General features: G+C 42.1%; 1 protein-coding gene across 1 annotated transcript in view; it reads right to left on the bottom strand.

Moving 5' to 3' along the window:
- Positions 1-21381, bottom strand: part of EFCAB11 (EF-hand calcium binding domain 11) — a 91898-nt gene that overhangs the window by 60377 nt on the left and 10140 nt on the right. The window contains exons 4-5 of the mRNA XM_030214483.1: positions 19005-19106; positions 14322-14412 (exon numbers count right to left, since the gene is read on the bottom strand). Coding sequence (XP_030070343.1) covers positions 14322-14412; positions 19005-19106 — 193 coding nt within the window. The remainder of the gene's footprint in view (positions 1-14321; positions 14413-19004; positions 19107-21381) is intronic.

The raw sequence follows: 21381 nt of genomic DNA, 5'->3' as shown, positions 1-21381 counted from the left end.
GTCACAACTTTTTAGGATTTCTGCAGTTTACTGGTGATTTTTATACACCCTTCTTGAATCTTTTCATCACTGTATCTGCAGAAGACTTTCAGGCAGAGGCAGATGGAATCCCCCTCTTCTGACTATATAAGGTAACTGCACAAACCACTGCACAGATTGAACTGTCAGGCAGAATGAAAATGGAAGAAATCAGAACTGGCTTTATAATGAGAGGCCCTGTGAATGTGCATGCATATTCTCCTTACGTCTGCTTCCACATCTGCAACTGGAAATGGTGCTTATTCTCTAACCTAAAACATCATTAAAGGGCACGAGGGAATTCAAGCTTAAATGGAAAGCAGAAGTCTGCAGTACATGAATAGCTTATAATGCCAAAGAACAAAAGTGTCTGAAGCTAAACAGATTTTAGGCCAGTGACCAAACACTGTTTCAGAAGAGCACATCTGCAAAAGTCTTACATTTGAAGTTTTGCAATTTCTCACTGTCCATTCCTCCCTCCCTCCACCCATCCTTGTTAATTTTCTCACAGCTATGTGATCATGAGATTTATATACTTGTGTATTGAATTTTTCATGCAGGATCAAAGGAAATGCTCTGAGGCTGGAACAATTATTTTCCTCATTTAAATGAATTAGCATATGCTGAATTTGTTTTTAAGCTTCATGACAGCAGCAAAGTTTCGGGTGCATCACCAGCTTAAGCAGTCATTCTATGCCCATGAGTCTGTCATAGACCTGGGACAGAGAGAGGATTTACCTTTCAGCAGAACTGTGACCTTAAGCACAAAGAACAAGTAACAATGCAGTGGGGCTCAGCAAGAAGAAAAAAGTCACTGTCTTCGGGTGACCCAGTCAATGCTTGGGCCTGAATACAAGAGAAAATCTTCAGCAAGACTTGAAGATTGCAGTGCATAGGGTTACCATATTTACGGACACACACACAAAACAAGGACATAAACAATAAAAATGGTTGTTACCTTTGCTAAAGAAATATTTAATCATAGCAAATGTGTAAATGGCTTTTAGTTAATGAACACACAAACAGTGATTACCTTATAGTACAGCAGAAGACAATAATGAGTGGAGGAGTGGCCTAGTGGTTAGGGTGGTGGACTTTGGTCCTGGGGAACTGAGGAACTGAGTTTGATTCCCACTTCAGGCACAGGCAGCTCCTTGTGACTCTGGGCAAGTCACTTAACCCTCCATTGCCCCATGTAAGCCGCATTGAGCCTGCCATGAGTGGGAAAGCGCAGGGTACAAATGTAACAAAAATAAAATAGATACTATTGGAGATTCTACATGGAATGTTGCTACTATTGGAGATTCTACATGGAATGTTGCTATTCCACTAGCAACATTCCATGTAGAAGGCTGCGCAGGCTTCTGTTTCTGTGAGTCTGACGTCAGACTCACAGAAGCAGAAGCCTGCGCGGCCACATTGGTGATCTGCAAGGGCCGACTTCTACATGGAATGTTGCTAGTGGAACAGCAACATTTCATGTAGAATCTCAAATAGTAGCAACAGTGGAGGAGTGGCCTAGTGGTCAGGCACAGGCAGCTCCTTGTGACTCTGAGCAAGTCACTTAACCCTCCATTGCCCCATGTAAGCCGCATTGAGCCTGCCATGGAGTGGGAAAGCGCGGGGTACAAATGTAACAAAACAAAAAAAACTTTCGATTTGAGTTTGACCGAGTCTGAGCTACTTATCAGAAGGGCAGATATCCCCTCAACAACTTTGTCTGGCTTCCGAGGTACATGTGAAAGTCTTTGCATGACACAAGCTTAAAGTTGTGTTGCAAAAAGAAGATTCCTTTGATAGCTTCAACCAGCAGGGAAACAGAGAAGAGATCAGCAATGCCTTTTTCTCTCTTTAGCACCCCCATGTGTCCAGACTAACTAATAGGCCAGAGATGGTTTCTCTCATTATGTGGGTTGGTGTGTGTTGGTCATAGGCACATCAAAGAAAAAGAGGATATTTCCCCAAACATTAAAAAAAAAAACTGAAGTCCCCAAGTACCCCAATCAACTTGAAAGAACTCAGGCTGGCAAGAAGAAAGCAAAGAAAGAAGGTGGAACATTGCACAAAGCTGACGGATACTTATCCTATTAGACTCATGGTTATAATCGCTGCAAAGCTATTGAGTGAAAAAGGTGCCGTCAAGATTTCTTAGTCTCTTGATTTTATTTGAATATTTATAGAATTGTTTTTTCTACAGTTTTCACATATCTATACAACATACTCTAAATGTTCAAACATCAACTTTAATGCATTTTGAATAATATTTTAGAGACTGCATAAATGTGAAAAATGTACAAGTCATTGTATTCTACCACGTTACAAGGATAGATTGGAAGCTGAGATCCTTTGCCATTATAATATGTCATCTTGGAACTAGGCGACAGTCACTTGGGTTTAAATGTACCTTTTTCATTTGTATATCTTTTGAGCAACCATTATGGATTACAAAATAGAAAATGCAAACACAGGGGGGTCGATAATCAAAGTTGGTTAACCAGGTAAGAGAGCCTGTTGACTAGTTAACAGACCCTGAGTGGGCCCTGAGGGTATATTCAGTGGTATTTCAACTGAATATCCCCTTCTAAACACAAAAGCTGAAATCAGCTATTGCGTGGGCAACCAGAGGCAGAGTTCGTATGGAGTTGGTACTTAACTGGATAAGTGCTGATATTTGGCTATTAGCTGGTTAAGATAACTGGCCAAACAGAACCTCATAAATAGCAGTCCTATCTTTGGCTGGGTTAGACAACTTAACTGGTTAAGGGCTGAATATTGGCACTTATCTGGATAAGGGCACCTGGCAAGCTTCCCAAACGTACACACATTCTATACATGTTATTCCTGGAATTGTGGATTTTTCCCAAGTCCATTTAGTACTGGTTTATGGACTTGTCCTTTAGGAAACCGTTTAACCCCTTTTTAAACTCTGTCAAGCTAACCGCCTTCACCACGTTCTCCGGCAACGAATTCCAGAGTTTAATTACACGTTGGGTGAAGAAAAAGTTTCTCCGAATTGTTTTAAATTTACTACACTGTAGTTTCATCGCATGCCCCCTAGTCCTAGTATTTTTGGAAAGCGTGAACAGACGCTTCACATCCACCTGTTCCACTCCACTCATTATTTTATATACCTCTAACATGTCTCCCCTCAGCCGTCTCTTCTCCAAGCTGAAAAGCCCTAGCCTCCTTAGTCTTTCTTCATAGGGAAGTCGTCCCATCCCCGCTATCATTTTAGTCGCCCTTCGCTGCACCTTTTCCAATTCTAATATATCTTTCTTGAGATGTGGCGACTAGATTTGAACACAATACTCAAGGTGCGGTCGCACCATGGAGCGATACAACGGCATTATAACATCCTCACACCTGTTTTCCATACCTTTCCTAATAATACCCAACATTCTATTCGCTTTCTTAGCCGCAGCAGCACACTGAGCAGAAGGTTTCAGTGTATTATCGACGACGACACCCAGATACCTTTCTTGGTCCATAACTCCTAACGTGGATCCTTGCATGACGTAGCTATAATTCGGGTTCTTTTTTTCCCCACATGCATTACCTTGCACTTGCTCACATTAAACGTCATCTGCCATTTAGCCGCCTAGTCTCCCAGTCTCGTAAGGTCCTTCTGTAATTTTTCACAATCCTGTCACAAGTTAACGACTTTGAATAACTTTGTGTCATCAGCAAATTTAATTACCTCGCTAGTTACTCCCATCTCTAAATCATTTATAAATATATTAAAAAGCAGCGGTCCTAGCACAGACCCCTGAGGAACCCCACTAACTACCCTTCTCCATTGTGAATACTGACCATTTAACCCCACTCTCTGTTTCCTATCCTTCAACCAGTTTTTAATCCACAATAGGACATTTCCTCCTATCCCATGACCCTCCAATTTCCTCTGTAGCCTTTCATGAGGTACCCTGTCAAACGCCTTTTGAAAATCCAGATACACAATATCAACCGGCTCCCCTTTGTCCACATGTTTGTTTACTCCTTCAAAGAATTGGTCAGGCAAGATTTTCCCACACAAAAGCCATGCTGACTTGGTCTCAAGTAATCCATGTCCTTGGATGTGCTCTGTAATTTTGTTTTTGATAACAGCCTCTACCATTTTCCCCGGCACCGACGTCAGACTCACCGGTCTATAATTTCCTGGATCTCCCCTGGAACCTTTTTAAAAAATTGGCGTTACATTGGCCACCCTCCAATCTTCCGGTACCACGCTCGATTTTAAGGATAAATTGCATATCACTAACAGTAGCTCCGCAAGCTCATTTTTCAGTTCTATCAGAACTCTAGGATGAATACCATCCGGTCTTGGTGTAACGGTCATATGCAGTATTGTTGTTGGGTTATGACGCACCATTGGTAGAGCAACATCTCTTCCAAGAAGACAAAAATTGATTTACTACATGATACACAATCAGGCTTTAATATTACAGCACAGAAACACTGATGATGCGGAGGAACTGAAAGAAATCTTGGGGAACCTGGAAAATCTACTGAGCCAAATTGACAAATTAAAGAGTAGTAAATCACCTGGACCGGATGGGAATACATTCAAGGGTACTCAAAAAACTCAAGCGTGAAATTGTTGATCTGCTGTTAGTAAATGTGACTGTAGTACCTGAAGACTGGAGGGTGGCCAATGTGATGCCAATTTTTTAAAAGGGTTTCTAGGGGTGATCCAGGAAATTACAGACCGGTAAGCCTGACGTCGGTGTCGGGCAAAATAGTGGAAACTATTATAAAGAATAAAATTACAGAACACGTAGACAAACATGGTTTAATGGGATAGAGTCAGCATGGGTTCAGCCAAGGGAAGTCTTGCCTCACCAATTTGCTTCATTTCTTTGAAGGCATGAATAATCAAGTGGATAAAGGTGAGCCGGTTGATGCAGTGTATCTAGATATTCAGAAAGCTTTTGATAAAGTTCCTCATGAGAGACTCTTGAGAAAATGAGAGAGTCATGAGATAGGAGGCAAGGTTCTGGTGTGGATTAGGAATTGGTTATTGGACAGAAAACAGAGGGTAGGGTTAAATGGTCATTTCTCTCAATGGAGGTGAACAGAGGAGTGCCACAGGGATCTGTACTGGGACCAGGGCTATTTAACATATTTATAAATGATATGGAAATCGGAAAGATGAGTGAGGTGATTAAATTTGAAAAAGATACAAAACTATTCAAGGTTGTTAAAACACGTGCAGACTGTGAAATATTCCAGGAAGAGCTTAGGAAACTGGAAGAGTGGGCCATTCAAATGGCAGATGAAATTTAATGCAGACAAATGAAAGGTGTTGCACATTGGAAAGAATAATCCAAATTATAGTTACCTGATACTAGGGTCCACCTTGGGGATCAGCACTCAAGAAAAAGATCTAGATGTCGCTGTAGATAATACACTGAAATCTTCTGCACAGTGTGCAGCAGAGGCCAAAAATAAAACAGGATGCTAGGAATTATTAGGAAAGGGATGGTGAAAAAGACCGAAAATACTATAATGCCTTTCTATCACTCCATGGTGCATCCGCACCTTGAGTACTGATTCAGTTCTGGTTGCCATATCTCAAAAAAGATATAGTGGAATTAGAAAAGGTTCAAAGAAGAGTGACTAAAATGATAAAGGGGATGGAACTCCTCTCGTATGAGGAAAGGTTGAAGATGCTAGGGCTCTTCAGCTGGGAAAAGAGACAGATGAGGGGAGATATCATTGAGGTCTATAAAATCCTGAATGGTGTAGAATGAGTAGAAGTAAATCGATTTTTTACTCATCCCAAAAGTACCAAGACTAGGGGACACTCGAGCAAGTTACATGGAAATATTTTCTATCCTAACTAATTTACAAGATGTTTATATTACAATTTCTCACTGCTTTTCTCTTATTTCCAAATGTATATCTTCACATTATTTAATCAAACAAAAGCAACTCAGGAATTTAAATCAAATTTGATAATCAATGGGGAAAGTTTTACTCTCGATCAATCCATAAAGATTCTGGGCATTAACCAGACTTTGGAACTTCAGATAAATTCTATTGTCAAGAATTCTTTTTACATTATGAGAAAGTTAAGAGGCCATTTGTAAATTTTTATCAGTTGATCAGTTCAGACTTATAGCTCAGTCACTGATTCTTAGACTGGATTATTGCAATATTATTTATTTGGGATTGCCAAAATACTTATTGAAAAAATTACAAACAATTCAGAATGTAGCAGTTCGTTTGATCTACTCTCTCAGAAAATCAGACATAATTACAATCTATTATTTTTTTGTTACATTTGTACCCTGCGCTTTCCCACTCATGGCAGGCTCAATGCGGCTTACATGGGGCAATGGAGGGTTAAGTGACTTGCCCAGAGTCACAAGGAGCTGCCTGTGCCTGAAGTGGGAATCAAACTCAATTCCTCAGTTCCCCAGGACCAAAGTCCACCACCCTAACCACTAGGCCACTCCTCCACCACTGTTGCTACTATTTGAGATTCCGGAATGTTGCTACTATTTGAGATTCTACATGGAATGTTGCTATTCCACTAGCAACATTCCATGTAGAAGTCGGCCCTTGCAGATCACCAATGTGGCTGCACAGGCTTCTGTTTCTGTGAGTCTGACGTCCAGCACGTACATGCAGGACGTCAGACTCACAGAAACAGAAGCCTGCGCAGCCTTCTACATGGAATGTTTCAACATTCCATGTAGAATCTCCAATAGTAGCAACATTCCATGTAGAGTCTCCAATAGTAGCAACATTCCATGTAGAATCTCCAATAGTATCTATTTTATTTTTGTTACATTTGTACCCTGCGCTTTCCCACTCATGGCAGGCTCAATGCGGCTCACATGGGGCAATGGAGGGTTAAGTGACTTGCCCAGAGTCACAAGGAGCTGCCTGTGCCTGAAGTGGGAATCGAACTCAGTTCCTCAGTTCCCCAGGACCAAAGTCCACCACCCTAACCACTAGGCCACTCCTCCACTGTTGCTACTATTTGAGACTCTACATGGAATGTTGCTATTCCATTAGCAACATTCCATGTAGAAGTCGGCCCTTGCAGATCACCAATGTGGCCGCGCAGGCTTCTGCTTCTGTGAGTCTGACGTCCTGCACGTACGTGCAGGATGTCAGACTTGCAGAAACAGAAGCCTGCGCAGCCTTCTACATGGAATGTTGCTAGTGGAATAGCAACATTCCATGTAGAATCTCCAATAGTAGCAACATTCCATGTAGAATCTCCAATAGTAGCAACATTCCATGTAGAATCTCCAGTAGTATCTATTTTATTTTTGTTACATTTGTACTCTGCGCTTTCCCACTCTCATGGCAGGCTCAATGCTGCTTACATGGGGCAATGGAGGGTTAAGTGACTTGCCCAGAGTCACAAGGAGCTGCCTGTGCCTGAAGTGGGAATTGAACTCAGTTCCTCAGTTCCCTAGGACCAAAGTCCACCACCCTAACCACTAAGCCACTCCTCTCAAAACAAAACACTCCTCTGTGTTCCCCGAGGATTTCATATTGGTATATCTCCCTTTAAAGGGAGGAGCTTTATTAGTTAGCGTCTGACGTCAGTTGTTATAAAGCTTCCGCCATGTTGATGTTCATTGAAAGCGGATAGACAGAGCACGTTAAGTAAGGAAAGCACTGATATTGAATGTTGGGTCATAATGTCACTACTAGAAGGTAATACTTATGCTATTTTTATAGATATCGAACTGCAGAAACCACGGTACCCTGAAGCAGGAGTTGAAACTCGGCCAGAGTCGGGCCGTGGCTGTGAGACACAGTGACAATACAGCTCTAAGTTAAGTGATCCCTGCATGTTTACATATTTGAGTGCCAGGAGACACATAATAAAAGTTAGGAGGTTTTTTTTAGCCTATGATGATTAGGTAGAAGCTCCCTTAAGTTGAAGTCCAACAAAGGAGTTTTCTACTCTTGTTTGAGGCTTTTCCTCCAATTTAACATCACAATACCTTAACAGTAGAACACAGAGGAGTGTTTTGTTTTGAGAAGGACTGTTTTGTTATTTACACTCTGCTAGCTCTATTTTTGTAAATTATATTGGCTCCCAGTAGAGGCCTGGATATACTTTAAATTAGGATGTATATTATGGAAAATTGCTCAAAGATTAGTTCCACAATATCTAATTTCTCTAGTATATTATGCGTTAGGAAGAGAACTATATTATACTCGTAATTTTCTTCTGTTCATTTTTCCGAATCCTAAGGGCATCTCTGGGAAGAAACGTTTTATATGCTTGTTTGTGTATAAGGCTGCTAAGTTTTAGAAATGTTTGCCTACAAAATTATGGTTTCTATTACCTTATGATGCATTTAATACGGGCCTAAAGACTTTATTGTTTTCTCAGTATATGAAAAGGAAATAGTGTGTGTTAATTCTGTTATATTCTCTACGAAAATGTTACATCCTAGACACTTTGTGATCTAGTGTCTTTCTGTAATCCGCTTTGAACTATGCAAATAGAATTATAAGCGGAATATAAGAAAAATAACTAACTGTAACTGTTACAAATTGCTAAAAGAGAAATATTTCATTTCTGGATGGATTAGGATCCTCTACTTGTTCATGTGGGGAAGGAGAACGTGAAAGAAAAAGCCCAGTGGGATCCAAGGGGATGGAAAGCTAATTATTGGGTGTTATGGCATAGATGTATGACATTATGATTATGAAGGTGAACTGCTAAGTGATGCATGTGGGTAAGAGGAACCCGAATTACAGATATGTCATGCAAGGTTCCGCGTTAGGAGTCACAGACCTAGAAAGGGATCTGGGAGTCATCATTGACAAGACATTGAAAACTTCTGCTCAGTGTGTTGCGGCGGCCAAGAAAGCGCACAGAATGTTGAGTATAATTAGGAAAGGGATGGAAAACAAACACGAGAATGTTATAATGCCGTTGTATCGCTCCATGGTGCGACAGCACCTCGAATATTGTGTCTAAGTCTGGTCGCCGCATCTCAAAAAAGATATAAAGGAATTGGAGAAGGTGCAGAGAAGGGTGACGAAAATGATAAAAGGGATGGAACGACTTCTCTATGAGGAAAGGCTGAGAAGGTTAGGGCTCTTCAGCTTGGAGAAAAGGCGGCTGAGGGGTGATATGACAGAAGTCTACAAAATAATGAGCGGAGTAGAGCGGACAGATGTGAAGTGTTTGTTTACACTTTCAAACAATAATAGAATCAGGGGTCACAAGATGAAGCTAGAATATGGTAGATTTAAAACAAATAGGAGAAAGTTTTTCTTTACTCAGCGTGTAGTTGGACTCTGGAACTTGTTGCCGGAGAATGTGGTGGCAGCGGCTGGCCTTACGGAGTTTAAGGGGGGTTTGGACAGATTCCTGAAGGAAAAGTCCACTGAACATTATTAAAATGTTTTTTTGGGGGGTTTTGCCAGGTTCTTGAAGCCTGGATTGGCCGCTGTCAGAGACAGGATGCTGGGCTTGATGGACCCTTGGTCTTTTCCCAGTATGGCGGTGCTTATGTGCTTATGTACCAGTAAAATAATAAACAATGAAGCAACTGTTTATAGTGACTGTCTTTCTTCTGGTCTCTGCTCCTGGGCATAGAAGGAATAGTCTAGGGGCCCGGTTTACTAAGGTGTGCTAGCGTTTTTAGCGCAAACTAAAAATTAGCATGTGCCAACAACGTAGATGCCCATAGGAATATTATGTCAATCACTTTCAAAATACTCAACTTCACATCAATTTAGCAATCAGAGGCGCTTTAAGAGGATCATCAGATCAGGTTAAAGAGGGGTGGGAGGGTGGTGATCTAGAGAAACTACTGAATTATAGGGAGCAATTTTGGATTTTCACTCTGAACTCTGTTGAGCCTCTTGGTCTCAATCGTGAAATTGACTGGATGACACTTCTTTAAATTAATTATATCTGTGTGTTTCTATCTAGTATCTATAACTATTGCCATGTATACAACTGTTCAGCCAGGTAGTTTAATTGACGCAGTAGATGACGTAAGAATAACGTGACTATATTAGTCTCAGTCGAACTGTTCTGCGGCCATTTTAGAAACCGCATATAAAGAAAAACAAAGGTTAGATCGGTATTGACTTGATCGTATATCGGGGCGTATATACTTTAACAACAATGAGCTTTAAGTTTTCCTTTATAATTTACTCTGCAGGAGACTACCTTGAAACAGCAGTGTGCGAAACATGGATCTATGTCGGTGATATTGGGTCTCCACCGTATACTATCTACTGCGGCTGAAAAGCTAAGTACTAATGTGGAATTTAAAGATAATAAGAACTATGGAAAAAGCAAGATAAATAGGATAAATGATTTAAATGCATGATATGAAGAAAAAATAAGTAAAAATTTAAAAATTGGGATTGATGAGGATTGCGATACCGTCTCTTTAAAAAAAATTGCTTGGCTCACAATATTTTTAGCCATTATAGAGACAGGTACGCTGGTCTGATGATCCTATTAAAGCACCTCTGATTGGAGTGAAGGAGTGGCCTAGTGGTTAGGGTGGTGGACTTTGGTCCTGGGGAACTGAGGAACTGAGTTCGATTCCCACTTCAGGCACAGGCAGCTCCTTGTGACTCTGGGCAAGTCACTTAACCCTCCATTGCCCCATGTAAGCCGCATTGAGCCTGCCATGAGTGGGAAAGCGCAGGGTACAAATGTAACAAAAATAAAATAGATACTATTGGAGATTCTACATGGAATGTTGCTACTATTGGACATTCTACATGGAATGTTGCTATTCCACTAGCAACATTCCATGTAGAAGCCTGCGCGGTCACATTGGTGATCTGCAAGGGCCGACTTCTACATGGAATGTTGCTAGTGGAATAGCAACATTCCATGTAGAATCTCAATAGTAGCAACATTCCATCTAGAATCTCAAATAGTAGCAACAGTGGAGGAGTGGTCTAGTGGTTAGGGTGGTGGACTTTGGTCCTGGGGAACTGAGGAACTGAGTTCAATTCCCACTTCAGGCACAGGCAGCTCCTTGTGACTCTGGGCAAGTCACTTAACCCTCCATTGCCCCATGTAGGCCGCACTGAGCCTGCCATGAGTGGGAAAACGCGGGGTACAAATCTCTCTATATAAAATGCACCTCCAACGTTCTAATGAAGCCTCTGTTAGTTAGCCAACATTCTAAGTGAAGGGGGTGAGATCGCATTGTGTCTGCCCCGCCCACGCGTCAAACGTGATGACGTCGAGGGCGGAGCAATGACTCTCAACCAATCGCAACGCTCGGCAGCGAAGCGTCAGGGAAGGAGGCGGCGCTCTCGACATCTAGCCTTCCCTTCGCTGTGTTCCGCCTTCTTCTGACGTCAAGGATGACGTCAAAAGAAGGCGGAACACAGCAAAGGGAAACCTAGACGTCGAGAGCGCCGCCTCCTTCCCTGACGCTTCGCTGCCGGAACCGCCACGTAGGTAAATTTAAAAACAAGAAAAAAAAAAAAAAACCATGTTGTGGGGAGAGAAGAGGGTGGCCACTAAAGTACAACAATGGGAGCGGAAGGGCAGGGGAGAAACGACAGCATGGATGCGAAGGGGGGGGGGGGAGAAGAGGGCGGGCCAGGCTGGGACATGGGAGAGAGAGGAGCATGGATGCAAGGGGGGGTCATGGAAGGGAGACAGGGGACTTGCTGGAAAAGGATGAATGGAGGCGGCAGGGGACAGAGGAGCATGGATGGACATGGATTGGGAGGGCAGGGCTCAGGGAGAGAGGGCAATTGCTGGAAAGGGATGAATGGAGGGGGCAGGGGACAGAGGAGCATGGATTGGGAGGGCAGGACTCAGGGAGAGAGGGAAATTGCTGGATAGGGATGAATAGAGGGGACAGATGGGCATGGATGGATATGGAATGCACGGCAGGCCTCAGGGAGAGAGGGCAATTGCTGGATAGGGAAAATGGAGGGGCCAGGTGACAGATGAGCATGGATGGGCATGGATTGGAAGGGCAGGACTCAGGGAGAGGGAAACTGCTGGATAGGGATGAATGGAGGGAACAGATGGGCATGGATGGATATGGATTGCAGGGCAGGCCTCAGGCAGAGAGGGGAAATGCTGGATAGGGAAAAATGGAGGGGCCAGGTGACAGATGAGCATGGATGGGCATGGATTGGAAGGGCAGGACTCAGGAAGAGGGGACTTGCTGGATAGGGATGAATGGAGGGGACAGATGGCCATGGATGCATATGGATTGCAGGGCAGGCCTCAGGGAGACAGCGGAATTGCTGGATAGGGATGAATGGAGGGGCCAGGTGACAGAGGAGCATGGATTGGACTCACACTTTCACTCTGACTCTCAAACACTCACTCTCACATACACTCTCCCAAACATACACACTCCGAGGAAAACCTTGCTAGCGCCAGTTTCATTTGTGTCAGAAACGGGCCTTTTTTACTAGTGTAAAATAAATAAAAATAAATAAATGGTAATAAGGATGTAATTGATGTGAAGTTGAGTATTTTGAAAGTGATTGACTATACATTCCCTTCACTACTTTAATTGGATGTATGCCTGAATACTAGTCATAGGAATATTATGGGCATCTATATGGTTGGACGCTAAAAATGCTAGCGCCTTTAGTGCAGCTTAGCAACCGGGGCCCAAGGAGTTTTGGGGGATTCATTTTGTAAGTTGGCCTCTAATGAGTGGTCTGTGGCTCAAGTTATTTACGTATGCGATCATTTGTTATACCGACAAATCAGTGATATTATGGCAGTTAACAAAAACATCAGTAGCAATGGAAGAACAAGTACAAAACAAAACAACCACCAAGAAGAAAATAAAAGACCCTCAAAAGAAGGGTATGAATAGTAGAACAAAGTAGAACATAAACAACACATATTCAAGATAGAACAGAACATAAAACTGCTAAAAAGTAGTATAACAAAGCAAGTAAAAGAATCTTAAAAGGCTATCAAGGAACAGATGATGCAAAAGCCTAGGTCACGTATCAGTACCTTTATTTGTTATTGTGTTAGATGGTTTCTGCTTAATTAAAAAAGAAAAAAAAGAAAATGTTGATTGCCTCTGGCTGAATATTACTTTCCTACATTATTTCTTTTAGATTGTACAACTCAATAAGTTGCTGCCCCTCAAGATTCAAAGATCAACTGTCAATAGTTTTATTTATTCATTCAAAGCATTTCAAATACTGCAATGGGCTTCATTTAGGCATCATCTAAGCAGTTCATGGGAAAACTAAAACAAACACAATAACATATGTTTGTTTTAGTTTTCCTATAAACTGCTTAGATGATGCCTAAAACAAAAGAGTTTAAAATACAGAGTTTTGAAAACAGAGGGATATGGATTTAGTGGGGAAAAGATTCAGAGTACAGATGGGTTTTGAGTACATAAGTATTGCCATACTGGAAAGACCAAAGGCCCATCAAGCCCAGCATCCTGTTTCCAACAGTTGCCAATCCAGGTCACAAATACCTGGCAAGATCCCCAAAAAGTACAAAACATTTTATACTGCTTATCCCAGAAATAGTGGATTTTCCCCAAGTCCATTTAATAATGGTCTATGGACTTTTCCTTTAGGAAGCTGTCCAAACCTTTTTTGAACTCCGCTAAGCTATCCGCCTTTACCACATTCTCTGGCAACGAATTCCAGAGTTTAATTACACGTTGAGTGAAGAAATCTTTTCTCCGATTCATTTTAAATTTACTACATTGTAGCTTCATTTCATGCCCCCTAGTCCTAGTATTTTTGGAAAGCGTAAACAGATGCTTCACATCTACCCGTTCAATTCCACTCATTATTTTATAGACCTCTATCATATCTGCCCTCAGCTGCCTTTTCTCCAAGCTGAAGAGCCCTAGCCGCTTTAGCCTTTCCTCATAGGGAAGTCGTCCCATCCCCTTTATCATTTTTGTCGCCCTCCTCTACACCTTTTCTAATTCCACTATCGGGCTCATTTTCAAAGCACTTAGCCTTAAAAAGTTCCACAGAACTTTGTAAGGCTAAGTGCTTTGAAAATATACCTCATTATCTTTTTTGAGATGCTGTTCCAGAGTTTAGGGCCCAGATATCTCTCAGTGTAAATATATAAACAGAAGGTAATCATATCAACTGAAAAAGCAAAATGCCAAAGTGTACACTGTTATAAAAAGTGGGTGCAAATTTAAGATAACTTCTTAAAAATGATTTTCATGACTAAAAGTGAACAGTATAGTAGTGGACACAGCCAATCTGGAAGTGGATTATACCGCCGCCCGGTTTACAGGCAGAATTATCCATTGTCTCGTGGGCAGAGTGAGAAATCCAAACATCAACCAAATCCCCCAACATACCTGAAGGCTTCAATTACCATGCGCTCAGAAAAATGTGGAAGGATAAGTCTGAAGGCAGTCTTGAAATCATCTAAGGTTAAAAATCCTCGATCTTGACAAATAAAGAAAAAACTGTGGTCAGCAAAAGCACTACGAGGGTAGTTTTATAAATGTTGTCTGTGTTTGAAGGGCAAAAACATGTCTATTTGCATTCTATTTTATAAAGGCATAGAAGTGCCTATTTGTCTTACAAAATGCTAGCACAAATCATGAAGAAATAGCATTTAGATTGAGGTTGCCGATATTTATGTCTGCTTTGGAGCTGGCCTAAATGTTAGTGTGTTAAGTATGATTTTTATAAAATGAGTGCGTCAATTGTGACCCTGTCCATGCTCTGCCCAAAATCCTCTCCTGGAATTACCTAAAGTCACATACATGAATGCATCTACATGCACTGCACACATTTTTATGCATGATGTAGTTTTGTAAGAGGCCATTTATGAGCACAAATCAGTGGTTTATGCACAAAAAATATGTATACATAATTACTTCCAAAAAGACATTATAACAAAGTTATAGCATTAAATACCTATTTTTTTAATGTAAGAAAAAAAATGGAAAACACACATTCACCTCCCTTTTAAAGTATGAAGAAACTTAAGCCATGATACAAAACTCTTAATTTAGGAGCCGTTTTATAAAGCTTAGTGTGCGCTAAAGGACACTAACATGAGCTAAGTTCTATGTGGCCCATAGGAATAAAATAGGATGCACAACATCTAGTGCACACTAATGTCCATTAGTGCACACTAAGCTCTAGTGAAAGGGCCTTTTAATATTTACTAAATGTATAAACTGCCCAGTATGATACAATGTTGAAGGCAGTGTACAAAACCCATATCCAATTCAAACATATAAGTAAATCTATAAGTGCTATTACTTTCTCTAGAGGTAGAAACTTAACAGCCAAGAGTAATAAAAGGAAAGGTAGCACTGCTACTGACTTGAGATAGGTGTTAATTAAGGTGTGAGGAAGTAGAATATTTGCAAAGGTTACTAAGGGTAATGTGATTACTGAATTAGCTTCAAAGGGTTTGTTTCAAACAGTCTCCTTTCTTTCTGAGAGAAGAGGACATTTCTCTAGGTAACTGCCATTATTTTGCTCTGTGCTTGATAACAAAGATTGGGTTTAAAAGAGGAATTGTAGGATACTGATAAACACAGATAGAATAAAAAAAAGAAAAAGAAGCTAACTTTATTAGTTTGTCTCCATATCATTTTCCCCATAGTTTTAAAACTTGAATTTCCTGCCACAGCATTAACATGATCTGACGCTGCACATTGCAGAAACAATTGCAGCGTCAGACGGATCATTTAACAAATGGTCTTTTTAAAGACCATTTTTAAATCCTTGTCTGCACATTTCTCATTCGTGACTTGAGTTCTCTTCATCACGTCACTTGATGATCATATTTTATCATCGTCACTAGCCACAAGACTCCTGATGTAGGCCATCCGGCCGAAACACAACGTTGTCTCGAATCATTTTTAATGTGGAATTGTGCTGTTATTGTTTGAATATTATTAAATTTTGTTTATTTTAAACTTAACTTCAGGTCCAATTATTGGATAGCCTGGCTCATATTCCCACCTTTTTGTTTACACTTTACGTGCCGTGGGATCTATTGAGTTCTCTACGTATGTGGATTCTCTTTAGGCTTCAAATGACTGCACATCTCTATATATAAAAGGCACCTCCAACGTTCGATTGAAGCCTCAAACCGGAAACTTGAGGCTCAGAGATATCCGGTTTGGCTGGCCTGCAGTGTAGCTCCGCCCTCGTGTCAAAACGCGATGACGTCGAGGGCGGCCCGGGGAAGGCACAAGCCACGACTTCCACAAAACCGCGAGCCATGCAGGGGCAGCAGTAAAGAAATACGCTCGCCGTTCCACCGCCCTCGAGGAAAACCTTGCTACCGCCCGTTTCACACGCTCCCCTTCACATCATGTATGCCGACGGCAGCTGGGAGATTCAGGGACAGCAGCGGGGACAGCGCTGCAAGGTTTAAGAAGAAACTCGCAACGAACTGAGGGAGACAGCCACAGGGGGGGGGGTGTGGAACTCGGTAGGGAGGGACGGAGGGGGGGTCTGGAACTCGGGAGGGAGCAAGGAAGGTAGGAAGGGAGGGAGGGTGGTGGTGGGGGGGGGGGGGGGGGGGAATACCTTGCTAGTGCCCGTTTCATTGGTTTCCGAAACGGGCATTTTTTACTAGTTCTTAATAAACTCTCATTTGCAACTGCTTAGGATTTAACTTTTTTCTCCTGCACGTTCACTTAAAATTATACAATAAAAATACCCACTTCCCTATCATCTCTCATTCCCATTGCTACTTCAGCAACTCAGTTTCAATTAACCCCCAAAATGAGCCTCAATAATAACCACTTGCTACCTAATTTATTCCTCTGACTTCAACCATTAATGTTAATCTGTCTCTGCAAACACAAGAGTTGCAGCTAATCTACACAGGCACAAACTGTCTCCATCAAGGCAGTCCAATACACTGGTGCCCATCACTGAAAAGAACCTTGTTCTGACTCTTTCCACCATTCCACTATTATCCCAGTTAATCATAAATAACCTTTCCCTGTTTATTGCAATGCTGTCCCTGGCACACAAGCCAACCACCACTCTTGTGTTTTGACACTAATCCATTTGCAACCAGCAACTGTAATATTATCTTACTAGCCACTAGTAAGTACTGAATTGCAATGTCTGCCTTGTCAGTGAAATGTGATCTCTCCACGACACCCCTCCTCACCACCACTAGCCTTGCTGCCCTATTCTGCACAAGCTATAATTGATAGCCTTTGTTGTGGTAAACCAGTATAAGAGTAGTGAGACCAGCAAGGCACCTCCAAAGACAACAGGAAGACGGAGATACAGTAGAAAAACTTTATTTATAGCACCCGACACGGCACCGTGTTTCGGCAAAGTGCCTGCCTCAGGGATCTTGATATGAGAGTCTTAAACACTGGCTGTCTTTAAAAAGACGCTCAGCGTCAAAAAGGAAATAAAGCTGAGCGTCTTTTTAAAGACAGTCAGTGTTTAAGACTCTCATATCAAGACCCCTGAGACAGCCTGGGTCCGCCTGTCTGAAGTGCACTGCAGTACCCACTAAAATTGCTCCAGATACCTGCATGCGCTGTCATGGACCTAAGTATGACATCTGAGGCTGGCACAACATATTTTGAAAGATGTTTTTTGAAGGGGGGGGGGGGGGCTAGTGACCACTGGGGGAGTAACGGGAGGTCATCTGGTCATTTCGGGCACCTTTTTGTGCCTTATTCGTAAGAAAAACAGGTCTGGGTGAAAATATCCAAGTGTTCGTCAGGAACGTCCTTTTTTTTCGATTATGGGTCAAAGACATCCAAGTGTTAGGCACGCCCAAGTCCTGCCTTCGCTACGCCTCCGACACGTCCCCTTGAACTTTGGTTGTCCTTGTGACGGAGTGCAGTTGGAGACGTCCTAAATTAGGTTTCCATTATACCGATTTGGACGTCCCTTGGAGGACGTCCATCTTCCGATTTATGTAAAGATGGACGGACTTCTCTTTCGAAAATGAGCCCATAAGTGTACCCAAACGGCTTACAATCCAAGTTTGTACTTGAGGCAATGGAGCCTTAAGTGTCTTGTCCAGGATCACAAACAGCAGCCATGGAGTTGAACTGCACTTTCCTGATTTTCAGCCAGTGCTCTAACCATTAAGCTTCTCCTGCACTGCATTTTCCCTCTTCAACTCTCCCGAGTATCATAAGACACTGGGCAGAGACTCTGGATATCATCTGCAAGTAGGAAGTATTTCACATCTGTATGTTTTAGGACCTTGCATAATGATCTCACAAACATTAAACACAAGGCAACAACATCATCATCTAGCCCACTACTCAGGTTCAAAGGACCCGACAACTAAGTACCTTTCTTTCTCCATAGAAAAAAAAAAATGACCATTTAATCCTACTCTCTGATTCCTATTTTTTAGCCAGTTCCCTGACCAGAATAGGAAACTAACCCCTATCCATTTTCAATTTCATCAGGAGTCTCTCAAGAGGGGCTTTGTCATGAGCTTTCTGAAAATAAGATTTAGCTGCAGTCCCAGAAACGGTAGTTTGATGCTACAACTTGATGTTTCATTCAGAGTAAACCACTAGGGACGGCAGCCAGAAAATTTCAAGTTTTCTCTTTTTTTTCCTAACCAAACCTCAGTTAATAGTGCACAATTTTCTTAAAGATTGCACACTGTCCCCCAGATATTCTATAAAGTGTGTGTAGGAATAGTCAGCTATGTTAACACCTTTCTTTACAGCTGTCCACAAGAGAAGTAGGGCTCACAGGTTAGAGAGTAGGGGCCTAAATCAATTATACACGCAACTGTTAATTAGTGCCTGTTCATGCCCATTATTGCAACTTATCTCCAATTAAGTGACAACTAGCTAATTATGAGTGAAATTGATCCTATTCTATAACTGGCTGCACATTTGTGCGTCTAACTTTAGATGCCATTTATAGAATTTGGTAGATGATGTACGCTCATTTTGAGAAGAACACACTCTTATCAGGAAATGACATTCATCTCAAATGACAGCCCATGCCTATAAACCACAGATTGCATGCAGTGATTTTTTTAAAGACAAAAGCATGCTTACATCGCATGTCAAAAGCAGTGAAGATCTGTCTTGCTTCATCATACCACAGCTGAGCTGCTTTCTTTGTACTCATACTTTTCAAAAACCCATCAAGTGACATACCTAGAAAGAAAAAAAAAATTACCTGCACAGAAAATAATGGAAAGCAAAGCATAATAGAATGCAAGAACAAACACTCTAATATGAGAAAAGACCAATGAAGTACTGCTTTATGTGGCATACAGTGCCTGCGAGTAATAAGAAGAAACCTAAAAGGGCCAGATGGACTAAGCTTTCTTTTTTAAGCCATAAACACAAAATGGGGAAACCCCTTCAGTACAACTCACTCAAAATGGAAGAAAATGCTTACATAGCATATGACATATGTATACTTGCTGTCCTTGCCATTTTCATGGCACAGACCTTAGAAGTCTGTCCAGCACTGGCTTAAATTTCAACTACTGGAGTTGCTGCTGAAGCCCACTCCAGCCCAACCAGATCTGTCTACCCATCTACCCCTCTCCTCCAATGCTCACACCTCTCCTACACCCTTCACTCTTGTCCATATCTACCTACTTACTTCTTTTTATTCTGATATACTTAACTTATTTTTTCATCATCAATACTCTGTAATCCTTACTATGTAAGCCACATTGAACCTGCTCTGAGTGGGAAAGCGTGGGGCACAAATGTAAAAAAAATATATTCAGGAGACAGACCGTAGAAGTCTGCCTGGCACTGGCTTAATTTTCTTACATTTTTACTTTTTGGGTATTCAAACTTTTTACAATAGTACTTTATTGCATTTTTTCCCATCATTCATGTTCTCCTCCAAGTACTTGAACCTTGCTTATGCTATTTATCATGATCTGTCCTTCTGAGAATCTGGATCTTTGTGGTTTGAATGATAACATCCCAATAGCTTGATTCTACATCATTCAGCCATATCCAAACCTGGCAGTTTGGTTCCTGGAATTTCATAGCTGGAAATGAGTAACTTGTCTGAGGGCGGTGATACGGTAGAATCGAAATGCATACATTTAAAAAAATGCTCTAATTTGATGGGTATATTCTTCTATTTTTATAATTAGAGCTCAGAATGGAGGCGGTACATAGCTGTACTCTGTATTGGCACCTCTTGTCTATACCACCAGCTCCAATTTCTTCCCCTTTTCGCTCCTTCTTCCAGATTTTCAATAGCACCCATGTTATTCATATACTACCCTGGGTGCTACTGTGGTTAGGCATGGGTAAGGAAAGTTGCTGAGGGATCTAGTTGGGCATTTTGTATTAACACCAAGAAGTCTGTCCTGGATAGGGACAGTGACCTTATAGGCATTCACAGGCTCTAGCTGGTAGACGGGATACTTCCTTAGCAGTGTGAACAGAATAAATGGGCAGACGGGGAGCGGGGGTAGGATGGTTGGGCTTTGTTGTGCCATTGAAGTGTATGCTGTGTGTGTTAAGCCCCACAGAGAGGGTGGTAAGGACAGGGCTGGTTTTAGACATGCTGGGATCCAGGACAGAAATTAAGGAGGGAGCCCCTGATCCCCTCTCTTCTCTGCCCCTCCCCACCTGCCATTACTACCATACATAAAGCAACTTTAAATGACTTATTCACACAGAAAACACAGACAGACCTTCACAAACTAAAAACAAAGGATCACAAATACAAATGAAAATTGAACTGGGAACCCCAAGAAATTAAACTTAGCAAGTACTAAAACACTGGCAAAATAAAAATAGACATGCACTTCTTTCTGTACAGAACACACTGGGGTCCCGGTAACAGCCCCCCCCCCCCCCCCCAATAAAGTTAGCCACCTCCATTGCTGTGGCTGGTGACCAACTCCTCCGGTCTGGCAGCCAGAAATCTCCAACCTCTTTAGCTAGTGGTAGTGTCCCCGGGATGCCACCAGCTACAGAGGTTGGAGCGTTCTGGCCACCAGACTTGAGGAAGAAGGCTTCATTTTTCGTTTCGATAATACAGTCAGGGACGCCCAAATCTCAACATTTAGGTCAGCCTTAGAGATGGTTGACCCTGGTTTTCGGCCATAATGGAAACCGAGGACGGCCATCTCAAAAACGACCAAATTCAAGGCATTTGGTCGTGGGAGGAGCCAGCATTTGTAGTGCACTGGTCCTCCTTACATGCCAGGACACCAACCGGGCACCCTAGGGGGCACTGCAGTGGACTTCACAAATTGCTCCCAGGTGCATAGCTCCCTTACCTTGGGTGCTCAGCCCTCCAACACCCCCCCCACAACTGTACACCACTACCATAGCCCTTAGGGATGAAGGGGGGCACCTACATGTGGGTACAGTGGGTTTCGGAGGCTCCCATTTACCACCACAAGTGTAACAGGTGGGGGGGTGGGCCTGGGTCTGCCTGCCTGAA

Source organism: Microcaecilia unicolor, chromosome 9 (assembly GCF_901765095.1).
Source record: "Microcaecilia unicolor chromosome 9, aMicUni1.1, whole genome shotgun sequence".
NCBI lineage: Eukaryota > Metazoa > Chordata > Amphibia > Gymnophiona > Siphonopidae > Microcaecilia > Microcaecilia unicolor.
The sequence above is the reverse complement of the archived record's forward strand: the minus strand, read 5'-3'. Positions and strand labels throughout refer to the sequence as shown.